Source organism: Festucalex cinctus, chromosome 4, assembly GCF_051991245.1.
Source record: "Festucalex cinctus isolate MCC-2025b chromosome 4, RoL_Fcin_1.0, whole genome shotgun sequence".
NCBI lineage: Eukaryota > Metazoa > Chordata > Actinopteri > Syngnathiformes > Syngnathidae > Festucalex > Festucalex cinctus.
In genome coordinates, this window is record NC_135414.1 from 5,100,347 (window position 1) to 5,117,655 (window position 17,309).

Here is a 17,309-nt window from a genome sequence, read left to right on the forward strand (position 1 = left end):
ACATTTGTAACTGCTCAGTGTTGGGGTGAGGGAGGGGCAAAAAGTTGAACATTTACAATAGAGTTCTCAGGAACTAATAAAGGGGTCTTAAAAAGTATTGCAGGCAAGCAGACAGACGCTTGTCTTTTTCCAAGTGCAGCAGAACATCCATGGTGTTGTGGAACGCGTGGAGCTGATTGTCGCTGCCACGATACGAGGATCCCCACTATTGGACCTGCGACTCGAAGCTCCCGTTCAGCTGACCCTCCTCATAGTCCATTTGACACAAAATCATGTTGTTTTTAAGGAAAAACTTGTCGCCCACGCAAAACCTGTTGAAAGAGATAAACACGAGATGATTAGTGCCCACGCTGTGACTAAGTGATGTGTGTGTTTGTATTGCCAACTTGTGTGTAGAAATGTTCCTTTCAAATAATAATCTTTGAATCAGTGCGGCTGGCTTCCAATAAGATAATTAACATCTCTTTCATCATCAAACCAACAGTAAATCACCAACCAACTTAAGAGGTATATATTAGTGGACTAGTCAGGGCGAACATTACTGCTCAAAGTATACAAATGGAAACAACCAGAAGGTATAATAGTTCATTCATTGCCATCAATCATTATTGATGTCAACATTACAATTTGGCTACAAGACATACTGTTCAATTTGGTGCTAATAGCACATGTTTAGGCATTGTCAAACCAAGTGAAGAAAAACACTTTTATCCGTCTGTCAATTTGGAAAGCTAACACTGAACTCAACCTTAACATCAAAGCAATCATTTGTGCTTTGAAAGAAGGAGACACAGGTGCAAATAGACACGATCCAATGCCTTGTTCATCCACTTGGTACAGACGCGGTGAGGAAAAAAGGCCCTGCAAATTTCTGACATGCCAGGAAATCATCTGATGGTCATCATGTGAATGAGACTTCAGGCTTTTAAAAGACTTATTTAAATTTGCCTCGTAATTGCAATTGTTTTAAAGCATGTACTGTACTTGCTATTTCACCACCATAATGATCAACATTACCGGTAAATAAAATACCAAAAGCCTGTAAAGATTTGGGGACTTTGCTTTTCAAATTTACCGACCATACTTTTGATGTATTCAGGTGATTCACTGATGCTACAAGAGCCTAGAGTATCATTAATTGCACTGACTTTGTAACTCAGGGTGCCAGATTCACAATAATTTATCTGCACACGACTAGAAATGACACCACTTAAATAATTACACCGTGTCTGTACAGAATAACACATTAAAGAGGCACGATAACAGCCAAAGGTGATAATTGTGACGACAGCAAAGCATGCTGGGAAATGCTTCCTCCTCTGATTCCCTAATGTGCCACAATATATTTTGTAATGGCGCAATGTGACGCATTGATGACACTGACGAAACTATGAATCCCATAATGTGAGCGACCGTCCTCTGCAATGCAAATGAACAAAATATCACTTAGGTGTTGCATCCGTGACGAATGGCTGCAAGCAGCCTGAGAAACTCTACAACACAGAACCTTACGCCAAATATAAATAAACATAATGGCAAGGAAAGTATCCAGCTCTGATTTGAATGTTCAATTCATTATTATTTTAACTTCCATTGAAAATGATACGCACGAATTTGTGTTAGTTTGACAGTTTTTTGTTTTTTTTTATGAAGAGCAACACATATTAAGGTGTTTTAAGTTGATATATTTTAAAATGTTGTGAAAATTTTGCTTTAGTATGTCCAATAAAAAATAAAAAAGTAAATTCTGTTTGGCCCACGGATGTTTGCAATCCACATTTCCTATCTGCTACCAGATCAAATTCAAGCTGGTATCGGCAATGCCAACCAAAACACAGCACATCAGATTAATTGTTTTATTAATTTGAAACTGGAAACATATTACCGTAGCGGTCAGACAGTTGCTCTTTGATAATACTAGGTGACTCGCATTGAAATTACCAGTCAATATTTAATTAAGTAAATGCCACGTTTGTCAACATCTACTTTTGATAATATTCCTCAAACAGTGAGAAGCAAATTAGACTGATTGCAAATAGATATATTTTCTAGATAACATGTTGTTTTTCATCCCTCTTTTATAGTAAATATTCTTCTAAGTTTGTCATAGCTGATTTATTGTAGTTGCCCTGTATAATTTAATCCATCCATCCATCCATCCATCCATCCATCCATCCATCCATTTTCTGAACCGCTTGCTGCTCACAAGGGTTGCGGGGGGTGCTGGAGCCTATCTCAGCTGGCTATGGGCAGTAGGCGGGGTACACCCTGGACTGGTTGCCAGCCAATCGCAGGGCATACAGAGACGAACAACCATCCACACTCACAAGCCCACCTAGGGACAATTCAATTAACCTGCCATGCATGTCTTTGGAATGTGGGAGGAGACCGGAGTACCCGGAGAAGACCCACACAGGCATGGGGAGAACATGCAAACTCCAGCGAGGAAGGCCGGAGCCTGGACTCAAACCCGAGACCTCAGAACTGGGAGGCGGACATGCTAACCAGTCGATCACCGTGCCGCCCTGTAGAATTTAATTTAATGACACATTTAAATGACCAATTCTGTAGGAAATTTTACCTGAATAATTCCAATCCATGCTGTTTTGCCATAATGAAGCACACATTTATTTAGTTATTTCATAATTTGAAAAATTCCAACAGCACCAGCCCTTCACACTGCTTGAAGCTTCACATTTCATCCCCTCTGTACCTGAACATTGCCTACCACCAAAGGAGCTTCACTGTGTTCTACCCACAACTCCGCCTCAATCATAATTGCCCGTGTATTATATGTTGTGGTTTAACCTCAGATGTTTCACAAAGTTAGCTGTGTTGCCACAACTCCTTATCATCATTGTGTGGGTAACTGGACCTGAAGGCAGACCAACGTAACACTACATCATCAGTGACTACTATATGGCAGTAATCCGAGTCATTATTCATAGAAGATCAAAGAATATGACTGTAGTTATGTCTTTGTGTTCAGCTATACATGATTAAACGGCTGCTACATACAGCAGTTAATTGTCAGTCCGCATGCCTATTGTGTTTCCTATGTTATGTTAGCATTAAGCTAGTGGAATCTATGAGGATATTTTCTTTGTTTTATATTTAGTTTAACCTCTTTTTGAAGAACTGTTTACTATCTGCCAAACTGCTGCTTGTTGTGAAGCGAGTCAAGTCACCTGCTAGCATATAGCGCTTATATCTCATGTTAGCACTAGTTGAGTCAAAGCAAATAAAAAATTAAAAAGTCATCTCAATGACTGCTCGTATCTTGAGAAACCAGTAAGCTATGTCATCTGTTACTGTTTCTGTTTATGTGACAGAGCAATCGACTTCAAGGTGTCAAGGGGAGCAACGCTATAGCAGAACATAGGTTGGCTTTCGCGACGTGCCACGCTGTTGAAACGGTCATTACTGTGCCAGGTGACAGCGCGCCTGCCAAGTGAGAGGAGAGAGAGTATGGTCATAATTCCCTTACAGCAGGTGTTCACTATGGTAACTGAATGTGGCCCGCGCAAGGTTAATGGGCTTGTGCTGTGCAGGAGAACAGGGTCACAGCACCCCTGACAAGCATGCAAAGGACATTCTGCTCCCAGACTGGCGCCATTACCAACAGTATTCTAATGGGAAAAAGCAGTACTATTTGGATATGTCATATTCTTTGTGTTCACCCCAATTTGATGCTTGTTTCATAACTTAGAAAAGAGCCTTTCACACCTGTGCCCATGCAGCCAGCGACACGCCTGCCTGTTAAGAGCTAATGTTGCTGCGCCCTTGCAATTAGATTTACAGATCTAGCCGCAAACTGCTGCCAGTGTGTGACATGAAAAATAATTAGCAGACCATTACAGACACAATGCAGTAACCTTTATTTTTACAAGAGACTTTTCACTCTGGCTTGTGCGAGTGTGGCCCACACTAATCAAACCAGAGAGAAGCGATTTCTGCGACGTCTAATGTTTAAAAGCCAGCCGTCTTAATGCTTCTTTTTTTGTGTGGTGTCTATTGCTTACCTCTGGTTACAAAGCTGACAGGCAAAACAGTCCAAATGGTAAACATTATCTCTGGCTCTCATCACCATCTCAAAGGCTGGGATCAGTTTACTGCAGGCTGCGCAGTTTCCCGTAGTACCAAAGAGCCTGCAAGACAGAGAGCACACACACACAGATTAACCCACCTTGCCTTTACCTTGATGCAATATGAGAGCAGCGAAAATATACTGACGGCGAGCATGAAAAAAGAAAACTTGGAAAATTGGGACAGAATGGCAATATGCCGCATGAAATCCACAAATCTTTCCTGGCACCCGCTCGGTGTTGGAGTTAATGAGAGAAACAAACATAGATCTTAATTCTCGCCTAATGATCTAATTAAAATGATCACATGGCTTTAATCGCCTTCAAAGCATACTGTATATCCCTTGCACAATGCAAAAAGAACAAAAACAAGTCTGAGGTAAATCATTTGGGCTGCTCAAATTGTTTTTCTTCTCCCAAATGAAAACCAACTAATGTGTCTATCTGCAAGCAAAGGCGGCTGGGTTTTGTGCAAATGTCTTTGTTCTATAATGAAGCTGCATGTTCAAAAGATTTTTTTTTTTTACATGAATGGACACCCTTTCCTCACATTTTTTTAAACTATAAGAATGTTCTCTTTTTCTTCTAAGAGAAGAGCAGATTCTGATTACAGTGTTCATATGACTGACCAAGAATGTTTCATGATTTTGTTTACACGTGACCTAATGTAATGTCCCTTTTTCATACATGCCCTCTAGATTGAGTTTTCATTTCTCAAAGCAGAAAATTCTAAATACTGTTTTCCCCTGAATGTCCCCTGAATATCAATGTGTGCTTGCATTAGCAAGTAAGTGCCTCAATATATATTTATATATTTTTATATATAATATTTATCATATTTTTATATTTTTCATTGCTGTACAATAGCACTAGTATGTGCTATTTTTTTTTTTTACATTGTGACCTTTTTTGTATCGCCATCCTCCCCACAATATTGTGATAATTAGCGTATCGTGATACTATCGTATCGTGTTGTTTGCATGTCGTTACTTCCCTAGTTAGTTACTGTTCAAATATTAATGGAACATAAGAAATTGGCATTTTATTCATAATTGTGTTTTAATGTGGTTTTTAATGCAATTTTCAAACAATGTAAATCACACTGAAGTGACATTGTCACAATTTGATTTTTAATTCTATTTCTTTTCTCTAGACAAATTAATTCATTAGTTGAATTGAGTATTTTAATAATTCCACGTGCTTTGTTATTTTTTTTCTGAATAAATATTTTTCTTGTGTGCTTTTAAATATTCTCTGCTTCTCTGCATTTGAGTCCACGTTTTTGCCAGCACATGATAAAACCACAGCACATGTTGATCAATGTTTCAAGACCTCATAATACCATGCTTGGTGACAGTCTAAGCACCAAACCTATCAAAATGCGCAAAACAGACTTGCGCCTTGTTATTCTTATTCTTCTTTTGCGAATAGTGAGAGGAGACTGTGCCGCTAGATAACGGCATATAAGTGCGTCTCTTTGCCACAAGACACAAAATGGACAGATTACTGACCTAAAATTGCATTCATGTTTTTTTTCTTTAATTCACTCTAAAAAGAATTGTGTTTTTCAACCACCATTTTTGTGTGACTACAAACGTACGTGTGACATAGTATCCGTTCAAAACGTGTGACGTACATCCGGTCTTGTAGTCGCTTATTCACAAAAGCTGTTTCCATAGCCAAAGTATGCATTGTCCTTTTTTTTCTCGATACGCTTCAAAATCCACCCCCTCCAAGCGTAAAAACTTTGTTTGCGGTGCAAATTTGATTTGGGCCTTTTTTTTTTTTTTTTTTTTCAAATTTCTGGTGTTCCCATTCAGTTTCTTCAAATAAAAATAGGTGTATGGAGACCCCACTACTGCATGCCTCAAGTTGAATGTTAGTGGCTTTTTCCCCCTCATTCACACCAAGAACTGTAATCTTTTCAAGTACCCATCATGACACATACTCTATTTATACTACAAATATACATACTGTGCTTGAGTGTGAGGTGCCTAAAACTTCCAACGTATTGGCATTTCTATGCCTTCATATTGAAAAATGTCTTTGTTGAGTATATATATATATATATATGTTAGTGGCCGAAAACTTTTGAATTTGATTGACTACAAACGTCCACGGCAGTGAATGAGTTCAGTACTTTTGTCATATTCTTCACATCAATGGCCTCAATAACCCCAAACTTGCTTTTACTATGTTCGGCAATCAGCTCCAAACATGCCCTGTTGAGCTTCATCTATCGAGATGTTTTTTTCCTTCCTTACTTTAGTTGTTGTTCATGCTGCTCATGCTGTTGCTGTTTATTTTTTGTACCTGCCCGAATTTGTTCTTTGTGCCTTTTTGAAATGAAGGCTTGTTCTGTTCATTTCTTCCTGTTGAGCTTAGTCTTCCAATTCAGTTCATTGGCCTCAACCATTCCCAAAATAAAAGTATATGAGTGAACCAAGACCTATATGCTTGATAAATTACTGTAATCATGTACAAAGCCAGATATAGATTATTTTACGTCCACAAAGATATAAGGCCACACAAGTTTTACACATAACTGTCTATGTTCATGTTTAATGTGGATTTTTACAAGTGTTGATAGATTTACATTATCTGTAGAGAAAATGACTGCTTTATAGTTTTTTAGGAGGCAATATAGATGTAAAAGTCTTCTCTCTAAATTTGTAGGGCCCAGATTGAGGAGTCACAGTGTTAATGTTTTTCTTTGTCTATGTTGCTCTCATTCAGCTCCTACCACCTTGTTAGAGAAAACATCCATCCAGCAGTCCTGCTTCTAATTAGAGGCCACTGGCCCAGTGGAGTTGCAGGGAAGAAACAAGAGAGAAAGGCTGTTATGTTCACACAGAGGGATTCATACAGTGTAAAGCAGAAATACTGTGACAACTTGGTGTTCCAGTCAAATGTTTGTCACATCCGCAGCAGAGTAAGGAAGGGTTTTTCTACTTCCTGTTTCAACATTTTGGACACAAGTATAGATGCATGTGGACACAATTACAAGTACAGTGTACAGCCTTTAGTTGAATACCACGTTGTGATGCAACATGCTGGGCAGCCAGAGCTCTACCCTAATTAAGAGAAGAAGCAGATAAGGTCCCCTACAAAGCAGAGACACTATGAATAATGTTATACTGTATGGTTTGGCAGAACATTTTGGTTTTCAAGTATACAATGTTGAATTGTCTTGCGTTGTATGTGACGCTGATCCACGTAGTTGTTTGAAGGTTGACATTCATGCTCATTTCCGTTACCCGTACATATATGGTGTTTTACTTTGCAAGTCGGAATTAAGCTAACAGACTTTCGTTAATATATTGTTTGATTGAAAATGTTGGTGTTTTGAATGCACCACATTTAAATATATTTTGTTTAATGTGTCAGTTTTACACTACAATTTAACTTGACATAATCTTATATCATCTTGCACCACTGAAGTGAATGGGAATGCCATTAATCATTTGCAGGTCTTGTGCTTCATCTGGTGCACCTTATCCACCAGGAGGCAATAAAATGCAGGTATATAGATACACAAACACGAGTTTTAAGACTGCCTTGGTAATCTGCAATAACAGTCATCTTAGTTGTTTTTCTCAGAGGATCAAGAATATAGGCCAAGAAGTGTAATGGGAAGTGGTGTATTGTCTGCCTAAATGTGTTGCTTCACTGTTTTTGTCAACTATTGTTGCTTAATGGGTTATAACACCACAACTATCAATCTTATAAGTAACCCATTTGTATATTTTTATTTGTATATAATAAACTTCATCGATAATCTCAAATAACCCCAAGTGGTTACAGATTGTGCTGGTAAACACAGTTTGATAATGCCATCATGCTAAAATTTCTCACGAATCATAAATTACACACACTTCAGGGTATCAAAAAAATGCAGTATAAGTAACTTTATTTAAACAGGTATTCAGTGAACTATACACCAAGTTCACCAAGTTTGACACCAAGCCTGGTACAGTACATAAGCACATCATGTCCCTCGAAATAACCCAGCTGATTCTAAATCTTGAAGGATCTACTTCATTCCCGCTAAGCTGATCTGCCCCTCAATTTTATTTGCTACACGCAGGCAAATATTCTTCCCATTTTGTTCTCTCTCCACCAACAAATTGGGAGGCAAAATATATGAAATTGTGCTGATGTGACTGTGTGCAGTATTTCCTCCAGTAAATGATGAGTCCGGGTTATAACATCAGCAGAGGTTCACGGCCCAATTGGGCTTTTTTTTCCTGCTAAGAGGAGATAAGAGCTGGAGAGATACATTCAAACACATTTACATTCGGGTGAAGCTAAAAAGCTACTAGAGTTGAAGCAAAAACCCCCCACTAGTGCTCTCTTGAGTGGAGCCTGATGGGAAACTGCAGTACACAGTAACAACATTGCACAACAGCCTGTCAAACATAAAGCTCCAATGTGTGGATGTTAGCTGAGACACAAATTGACAATAAATAAGAATTGATCTTTAAAGTGGCTAAATGAACAAATCTTTATCTTATGAATGAATGGATACTACACTGATTAAAAATCCATGGATGACAAATGAGGATTTAGCTTGTCAAGACGATTCTTAACCTGCTGAGCAATGACGAGAATTCACGGAATGTACTTGCATTGTAAACTAACAAACCTAGTATAGAATCATTCCACTGATTTAGTGTTTATGATCAGAAGTGTAGTATCCGGATACAACAGTGACATCTCATCATGTTCTTGGAGTCTTGGAGAAATTAGCATTTTTAAGTTTTTTTTGTTTGTTTTTTTTCCTTTTGTGCGTATCATTCAAATATAGTGTTTGGCCTTCAGTAAGAGTGAACTAGCACATATCGCTCTTCTTATACTGTATGGATTGAATGCATCAGTGTTATCCGAAGGGACGCTACTAATTCTAACTAATGTGCATGATGCTATGTAAAATACATCTAATTACATCCCAGGTCACCTGAATTTGTCAATCAATCATCTGGGCTATATTGAGGTTTGAAGCATAAAAAGCTCATTAAAACTACACACTTCTGGGATTAGTTTATATGGATTGACCTGCCCAGATGTGACAGTTAAATTGCTCCATTCAGTTTGTCACTGATTGTGCACTCACCTGCTGCAATGTTTGATACATCTACACGATTAAATTAAATTAAAATCAAACAGAAATATTCTCTTATGTATTTTATTAGATTTAACTTCATATAGAAACACCACTGAATATAATGCACTACAGTTACACATCACTACAAACTGTTAACCATATTAATAATAAAAAGACACAGGATGATTTGTGACCAATGGTTCATGACCCTTGACCTATCTATTCACTACAGTGCTACTGTTATAAATGATAATATACATTACATCTTAACATAACCATTCCACATTCTCTATAAGTTATCACTTTTGTGCTTAAAGCAAACAAGTGTTTGTTCATATCGAATTGTAATTAGTTCATTAATAGAACATAAAATCCCAGACTGTGTCGCTTACAAATACATGTGTTTAGGAATGACACTGGGGTTAAAGTTCAGCCATCTACAAATACTATATGTGGTCAGACATAAAGCCTCACTTTTTCTTTCTTCATTGCGCCAGAAAACCCAGCGGAATGAAGTTTGTTTTTAAGCAGGGAGCCTCAAATAATGGGCTAGCAATCAACTGTAAAGTCCTCTAGTGTGGTGCCAGTAGGCTTTAGCTTGTGCGCTGATGTTGGGCAGCAATAAGAAATCAGAGAAAGTCTGCTCTTCCTCCTCTTTTTTATTGTCAAACTTCAATGAGTCTTTAGTGAAAGGAGTGCCGCCTTACGTTCCTTCAGCGTGCTACTTTGCTAACGTCAAAAGCTTTCAGCTCCCACAATGTCTCCGCGCATTGCCTTCTTTTAAGACTGGACTGCAGCTCTTGATGTTTTGTACCTCTTTGCTCAGCTCTTTGAGACCTCCTAGTATAAAACAGTGTTTGTCAGATTAAAAAAAAAATACAAATAAAATAGAAGAAAGAAAAGGCTGGTAGCATCAACTGTTGTACCTACTTCACCATCAAGCTTCATTACTATATTTGAATGTAATTTTCACATACCTGCACTTTATTATTTAAAGTGTATTTATGATAAATTTTCAGTAAAATGTCGTTGCTGTTATCATCTTTGTTCTATAACATAAAAGCACAAGAAATTGTTGACGTAGTGAATATTCCTGCCTGATAACTTGGATGTAATTATTGTTTAATATTTAAAAGCAAAATCTTTTTTTGTGCAGCCAACAGCCGTTTTTCCTGGAAAACAATTTTTGGCGGTTCATGTCCATTTTTCAAGAATTCTTTGGGTTTAAAAAACACAAGTTTATTTTCTTTTTAATGCATTTATAACAGTTACTGTGTGCTCTATTGCCTCGTTATTTTTATTTTTACTTTTTTGAGGATTGGAGGCTGGATTGGATTAATGGAAAAAAGGTCATCTAAGATATGAATAATATAAGTTCCAAGTGTGGCCGTGGAACAAATTAAACTCGTATGTCAATGCACCACTGTACTTTTGGATTTTGACTCAAGTATCGCTTTCAGGTACTTTATGCACGACTGCCATCAGGACATGACAGATTTGAAAAGACTGACACTCCCAGATGGAGCTATCATCATCAGCAGCAGTTTGTGGATAAATTCTAACGTTCATTATCTTGGAAACATTTTCCTCTTTCAGTTAATTATGCTGCCAGTTTGATAAGTGGATGACTATTATGTCCTCTCTTATATATGAAACAGGAGATTAAATTAATTCAGTGCAGATGATCAAATCACAACTAGATTGTCAAGCCTCTGGTGGAGTCATGTGATACAGAACCCTTGACATAAATGAAACACCTAATTAATATGTTATTATCCTTTTGCGATAACAGTGGGGTCTTAAAAAAAAACAAAAAAAAACGGTTTTGTATTTGTGAACTTTTTGTAGTGCAATCATTTGGAGGGCAGTGGGGGACAGTTGCACAGATGTGTGTTGAAGATTCAGGAATGCGTGAGTGCATTCAATAAGCTGCTAATGCCACTGAAGGACAATCACAGATGGAGCTCCTATAATAATTAATGGGAGCATGGCAGGGTTCCAAACTCCGGGAAATAACCAAAGTGTGTTTGATCCACCCGCTTGTTTTTAATGTAGTACAGAAGGCTAATTCAGTGCATAGATTTAGCTTCATTACTGCAGGTGAGGGACGCCTTCATCTTAGTTCACAGAAGAGGAAGCAAAGAGAAAGAGAGGATGGAGACGGACGACATCATCATTACACACAAGGCAAGGTTTTTAATAGCAGTTAGTCAAGCTGCTCTGGCCATTAAGTGTTGTTTCATTCTGAAGAGCAGGCACTCCTGACCAATACCGGAGCATGAAATCCACTTTCTTTTCAAAAATCCATAATTTGCTATTAAGAATTCTTGATTTTATTCGTTGGTTTCCATTTTACGCTCCATCTCTGACCTCCACATCTCGCCCGTCTAATGTGCGCGAAAGCGTTTCACTTTTCCTCCACTGTGCCAGCGAGGCACTCACGCTCTGATATATTTTTTTACACGTGAAACTCTGCGTTTCATAATTTTTGCCTTCACTTGTTAATTTTCCCATTTATTGTTACCTCATATGCACCATCGGTCCCTTCTGGGGGCAACATAGGGGTCTTAGTGGAGCTCTCACTGCATCTTAAAAGCATTAACTGAGGGTGGGATCTGATGGATGGTAATGGTCTTCACGTAACAACACTAAGCGCCTCTGGAGTGGGCTGTGGGCTCTTTGCGGGTCAGGAGAAAAGCTGAGATGTAAGCAGAATGTCACAAGGGTCCCTGAGTGAGCTACAGTGGGTGGAGAAAGTCCTACACCCCTGTCCAAATGTGTTAAAAAAAAAATTGAGAACAAGATAAATCATTTAAAAACTTTTCCACTTAATGTGACCTATAACCTGTATAATGCAACTGAATTAAAAACAAAATGACAGGTTCATTATCCAAGTGAAATTATGTAAACAGGTTAAGTAAACAAGTGAAATTATGTAATAGCACAAGTTTGTACTCTTATGAAGCTCTTTTCACACTGCATTTAGCAGGACCCAGTGCGTCATCATCAAACCCATTCATTGTGCATGTGGTGAGGGGCGGGGGCTACAGAATTGAGTATTGCAAAGCATGATGCTGCTACACCATGCTTCACCATAGGGATGGTGTTCTTTTGATTAGCATTGGACTGTAACATAAAATCTCTCTCTCTCTCTCTCTCTCTCTCGCTCTCTCTCTCTCTCTCTCTCTCTCTCTCTCTCTCTCTCTCACTCTCTCACTCTATATTGATTTGTGTTGAGGTCATTTTTTGCATAATTGCATTTGTAAGACGTTAGTGACAGCTCAGTGCATTTTTCTTTAAAATGAAGTAACTTATGAATTTCTGCACATTTATGAAATTGTGAAACACAACTTGACCCCAATCTCTACAAATACTGTATATGCATTGTTATTAAATTTCTTACTGCTAAATTTTGACACGGACGTGTCTGCTGTGTTACGACTGGAATTCCCCAAGTACAGGCTTTCCAAGTAAGGGGCGGCCATTAAAGCTTTAACTTTGATAGCAATTTTATATGTATACACATACTGTATATATATATATATATATATATATATATATATATATATATATATATATATATATATATGTGTGTGTGTGTGTGTGTGTGTGTGTGTATATATATGGGTGTGTGTGTGTGTATATATATATGTGTGTGGGTGTGTGTGTGTGTGTGTGTGTATATATATGTGAGTGTGTGTATATGTATATATGTGTGTATATGTATGTATATGTGTGTATATGTATGTATGAATGTATGTATATGTATATATGTGTGTTGACGTTTTTATATCCACTGTAGGTAGGAGGAAAGAGTTGACGAAGGTTCTTTTAACTTTGAATATTAGTGGTGATTTGAAATGATGCGCCCGGTTGGAGCATGTTGCTCTAAATCAGAATAACGAACCAATTAAAACCTGTAGTAAGTAGGCTGAGGGTATCAATGAGGGATTGGACAGACAAGTGGGCAAAAGGGGAATTGGAGAATGGGGGAGGACAGTGCAGCGGAGGTGGTTTTTAGAAGGAAGGGGGCGGGTAGCAAGGGCACCGGCATCTCTAAGTCAGCCTCTGGGGGATTCCCTCTCGGATAAGTGGTCCGATCTCATTGGGAATGTGACTTAACGCTCAGGAAATGGTCATGTTTAATTTAACTAGCAGATGGTCGGGGCATCTGAAGCCCTTGTGTGTGCGTGCGCATGTGCATGTGTGCGTGTGTATGTTGTGGGTGAGACAAAGACACTGGTGAAGCAACAAGGCCACCATGAGGTTTCTCTCAGCTCACTTGACATGACATTCATCGCACACTCGTTCATGTAAACAGAAAAAAAAACAACAAACAAAAGAAGTGGGACAATGGTTAACAAGACAGCAAACATTAATTTGAGTAGTCATCTGTTTGCTGCAATCATGTCAGATAAAGAAGAAATGTTCTAGATGGCAGCTCTTGGGCTTACAAGAGTAATGTATGAATCTTACCTCAGGGGAAAAAAAATCTTTCTTAAAAACAGTTTGATTGTGTACAGTAGTACAAGTCTGTTATAGCCATGGTGACCCCAGATTGCGTCAGTATTTTTCTGGTGCAAGTTAGGCGAGCATTTCTGTGACAAAGACTCTCTGCACTTTGCTTTTTAGCCACAGATACATACAAACGAACGAATAGGCCTATAGTTCAGTATTATTGTAAAAGACTAAAACACTAGGCTATACGTAAATATAAGTAAATTACACAACTGTACGGGGAAAAAAAGAGAGTATCAATACACAATTGCCGCTCATTTTACATAAACAACAACCTGGTTAATAGATGTTTTCTTTTGTTTTTGTCTTGAAAATGTCACATACACAGGTGAAGTTGTCAAATCAATAAAGAAAACATGAAAACAGTGTAATGTACATGCCAGGCCACTAGTTCGTGATGTCACACCTTATTCAATAGCATAAACATGTGTTTCCAAACATTTGACTGGTTCTTTAATGTTGAGGCACAGTAGTGATGTAGAAAATAAACCCCTTATTTTTGGAGTTGTAATGCTCCACTGTTGTTTTTTCGGTTGTGACAACCAACACTTAGCAAACATGCACATTTAGACCCTAATAGCAACATTTCACAATGTCTGTTATGATCTCAAAAACAGCCAAAATAAAAATGGTTTCAATGTTTAAAAAAACAAAAAACAAAAAAAACAAAAAACAATGTCCCAATGAAAGTGGGGTTAAGAGAAATGTGCTACAGACTAAAACACAAGAAATCTATGACAGGTTGTGACATTGTAAAGTAAAACTAATTTGCTGGGATTTTTGTTTGGCTTTGACCTTGATCTTTTTTGAGTGATTACTTTAGAAAAAGGCAAGACAAATGTCAGAATTTAAAAAACATCCTTTTGTTCGAGAAATTGTTTTTGAACTTGTTGTTGTTATTGGTTTTCCAAAAAGGTAATGTGTTTCACAGGAGATGGAATACCGTTGTCAAAGAAGTTCAGGTGTTGCTTAAAGTATTAAAAAGCCAGTTCCGCATTTAAACTGCTCTGCTGAGTGTTGTTTTGGTCTCTCTCTCTCTCTCTCTCTCTCTCTCTCTCTCTCTCTCTCTCTCTCTCTCTCTCTCTCTCTCTCTCTCTCTCTCTCTCTCTCTCTCTCACTCTATATTGATTTGTGTTGAGGTCATTTTATATATATATATATATATATATATATATATATATATATATATATATATATATATATATATATATGTGTAAACGTTCAAAAGTTACCATGAATGGAACCTGTGCACATGCTACCGTCCACTAAAAGGCAAATAAAACATTTGTGATGCTTTCACGTCACGCGTACTGCGTCGTAATGCTGCCTTTTGTGTTTGCGGCGACTGCGGTGAAGTGATTGTGTGTCTCTCTTGCCTCAGGTAGTCCCGACGACACAGGATGAGGTTGGCTTTCGTATAAAGGGTGGAGCCCACCTCCCCGAGGCGGCAGTCGCAGCAGGCACATTTCAGACAGTCCTCATGCCAGTATTTGTCCAGGGCCTTGAGTAGGTAGCGGTCTTTAATCTTGCGATTGCAGCCAGCGCACCCCTTCTGTTTCCCTTTGGGCTGGACGGAGAGCATCGGCACACCTGGAGTGATAAGGAGACAAACAGCCACACGTGATTTACGGCCGCGGGAACCCGAGTGACTTTTCATGTTCTCTTTTTGATAAGGCGGCCGCTTCCTCGGGCCTCTAGAAGCATGGCCTCTCACGTGCAGCCGCGGCGCACCGCCGACCTGCTTCATATGAATTAAAGGAAACACTCTTCCATGTACAGTAGATAAACACGCGGGTCACATTGGACGCCAAACCCCTCACTTGCTCGTTCCACCAAGAACACGCTGTAAACACTCGTGTTACATGATCACTTGCGGCAGCGAGGAAGCGCGATACATAATACATCAAATCCGGGATCTATTTTGCTTATTGTGGTACTTACAGCAGGCCGTGTAGTGCATTAGTTACCATTTCATCAAGCCCATTTCACTCAACTGTCCAGAGCTGTAAAAGCTCCTCATGGGCTTTGTTTTGTATAGATTAACATTAACCTTTTAAAAAGCCTCTGACCGCAAAACACGCTGCTAACAGACCCCAGTGAGATATGTTATGGCCTAAGTGCCTTTTAGCATACACTCACTCTACTTCACACACACACACGGAGCGCTCCAGCCTTGACACTCTTGTGTGCTCATGTGTCTGCAATGAGCGAGCCCAAAGTTACCCAACTCGCAAATTGCCCCGGTGTCACGCAGGCCCCCTTTAAGTGAGCCTTTTAGCCTCCTAAAGGACAAATAAAGTCCATTTAATAACTGCACTAAACACTAATAGTCTATGTGTGGCTGACATTTGTGTTCGTACTAAAATCCCCCCTCAGGCCACTGCTGGTACCGAGGCAGGGGCGCGCAGCTCCCCTCTGCAGCACTAACAGGTCTGCCACAGCTGAGAGCAGCGCACAACAGCTCTTAAGACACTCTCTCACACACTGAGCTATTGATCCATCTAAAAGAACACACAGTGGACGCCACTTGCCACTCTCTTTCAAAACACGTCCCCCCCAACCCCCCGCCCCCGCCTCCCAAAAATTGAACACCCAGAGGAGGGGGAGTAGGGTGGGTGAACAGGAGGGTGCCGGCAGAATTTGGCGTGTGCGGCTATCCACCTATAAAGGCCGAAACGGGTGACATGGAGTTGTGTGTCTGTTTTTTTTGTTTTTTTTGTTTTTTTGTTTTTTTGCTTGAGAGATAAGTGAAGGAGAGCAAATGTCTAGTGTTTGTTATTACGCGGCTGGTGTGTTTGATTTTGTCCACGTGCTGTTTGTGCTTGACACCCAATTGTAAACTCAGCTTCACTTTGCGCGCTGTTTCTCTCTGATTGTCATGTTTGCCCTTCAAACAACTTTTTTTTTTTTTTTTTTGGTGCGTGTTAAACAACATTGCTCTCTTCAGGGGATGTCTTCCTTGAAAACACAAAGAGCATAAACATGTACAGCAAAGATGGGCCACTTGAAACGTCCTTGGAAAATTGAAGTGTGATTTTCAATTTGTTCATTTTAATTGGAAAATGAGGAAATTTGTCAACGAAGTATGTTCTTCCACAACGGAACTTTTGTTTTTGAAGAGTTCTCTTAGTGGTATTACATTGACATTTGTTCAACAAAATAAATACTGTAAAAAGGAGCAGCAGTGCAAAACTGCACACAGAAAGGCAAATGATTCTGAGGCTCCAAGCTAAAGATTTCACAATCAAATGCACAAGCCAACTAAAACAAACGCCAGTCTCCAGATTTTTGTTCACAAAAATCAACTTGTTGGCATATAAATATTGAGCGGTTGCATGTGTAGTAACAAGGGACGTTCAATACCGCTTTTTTCAGACCAATGCCAGTATGACTACTCAACTTTTGAGCAGTCACGATACAGATACCAAGCATTGATACCACTAGTACTTTTGCTACGGTTTGCTACATGTTTCTGGAAAAACAAAAACAAAACAAAGACAGATCATTTTAAACTAAGAATTTCTAGATCCTGATCATAAAACGGAAATAGAGGCGAAACTGGTATCGGCCGATACCGATACCTGGTATCACTACTCACCCAT

At 39.0% G+C, this 17,309-nt stretch overlaps 1 protein-coding gene across 1 annotated transcript in view; it reads right to left on the reverse strand.

Annotated features, from left to right (window-relative positions):
- The window catches only part of lmo1 (LIM domain only 1), a 39,284-nt gene that overhangs the window by 767 nt on the left and 21,208 nt on the right, over window positions 1–17,309 (reverse strand). Inside the window, exons 2-4 of the mRNA XM_077518969.1 lie at window positions 15,084–15,297; window positions 4,023–4,148; window positions 1–311 (exon numbers count right to left, since the gene is read on the reverse strand). The exon at window positions 1–311 is cut by the window's left edge and continues 767 nt beyond it. Coding sequence (XP_077375095.1) covers window positions 206–311; window positions 4,023–4,148; window positions 15,084–15,297 — 446 coding nt within the window. The 3' untranslated portion in view covers window positions 1–205. The remainder of the gene's footprint in view (window positions 312–4,022; window positions 4,149–15,083; window positions 15,298–17,309) is intronic.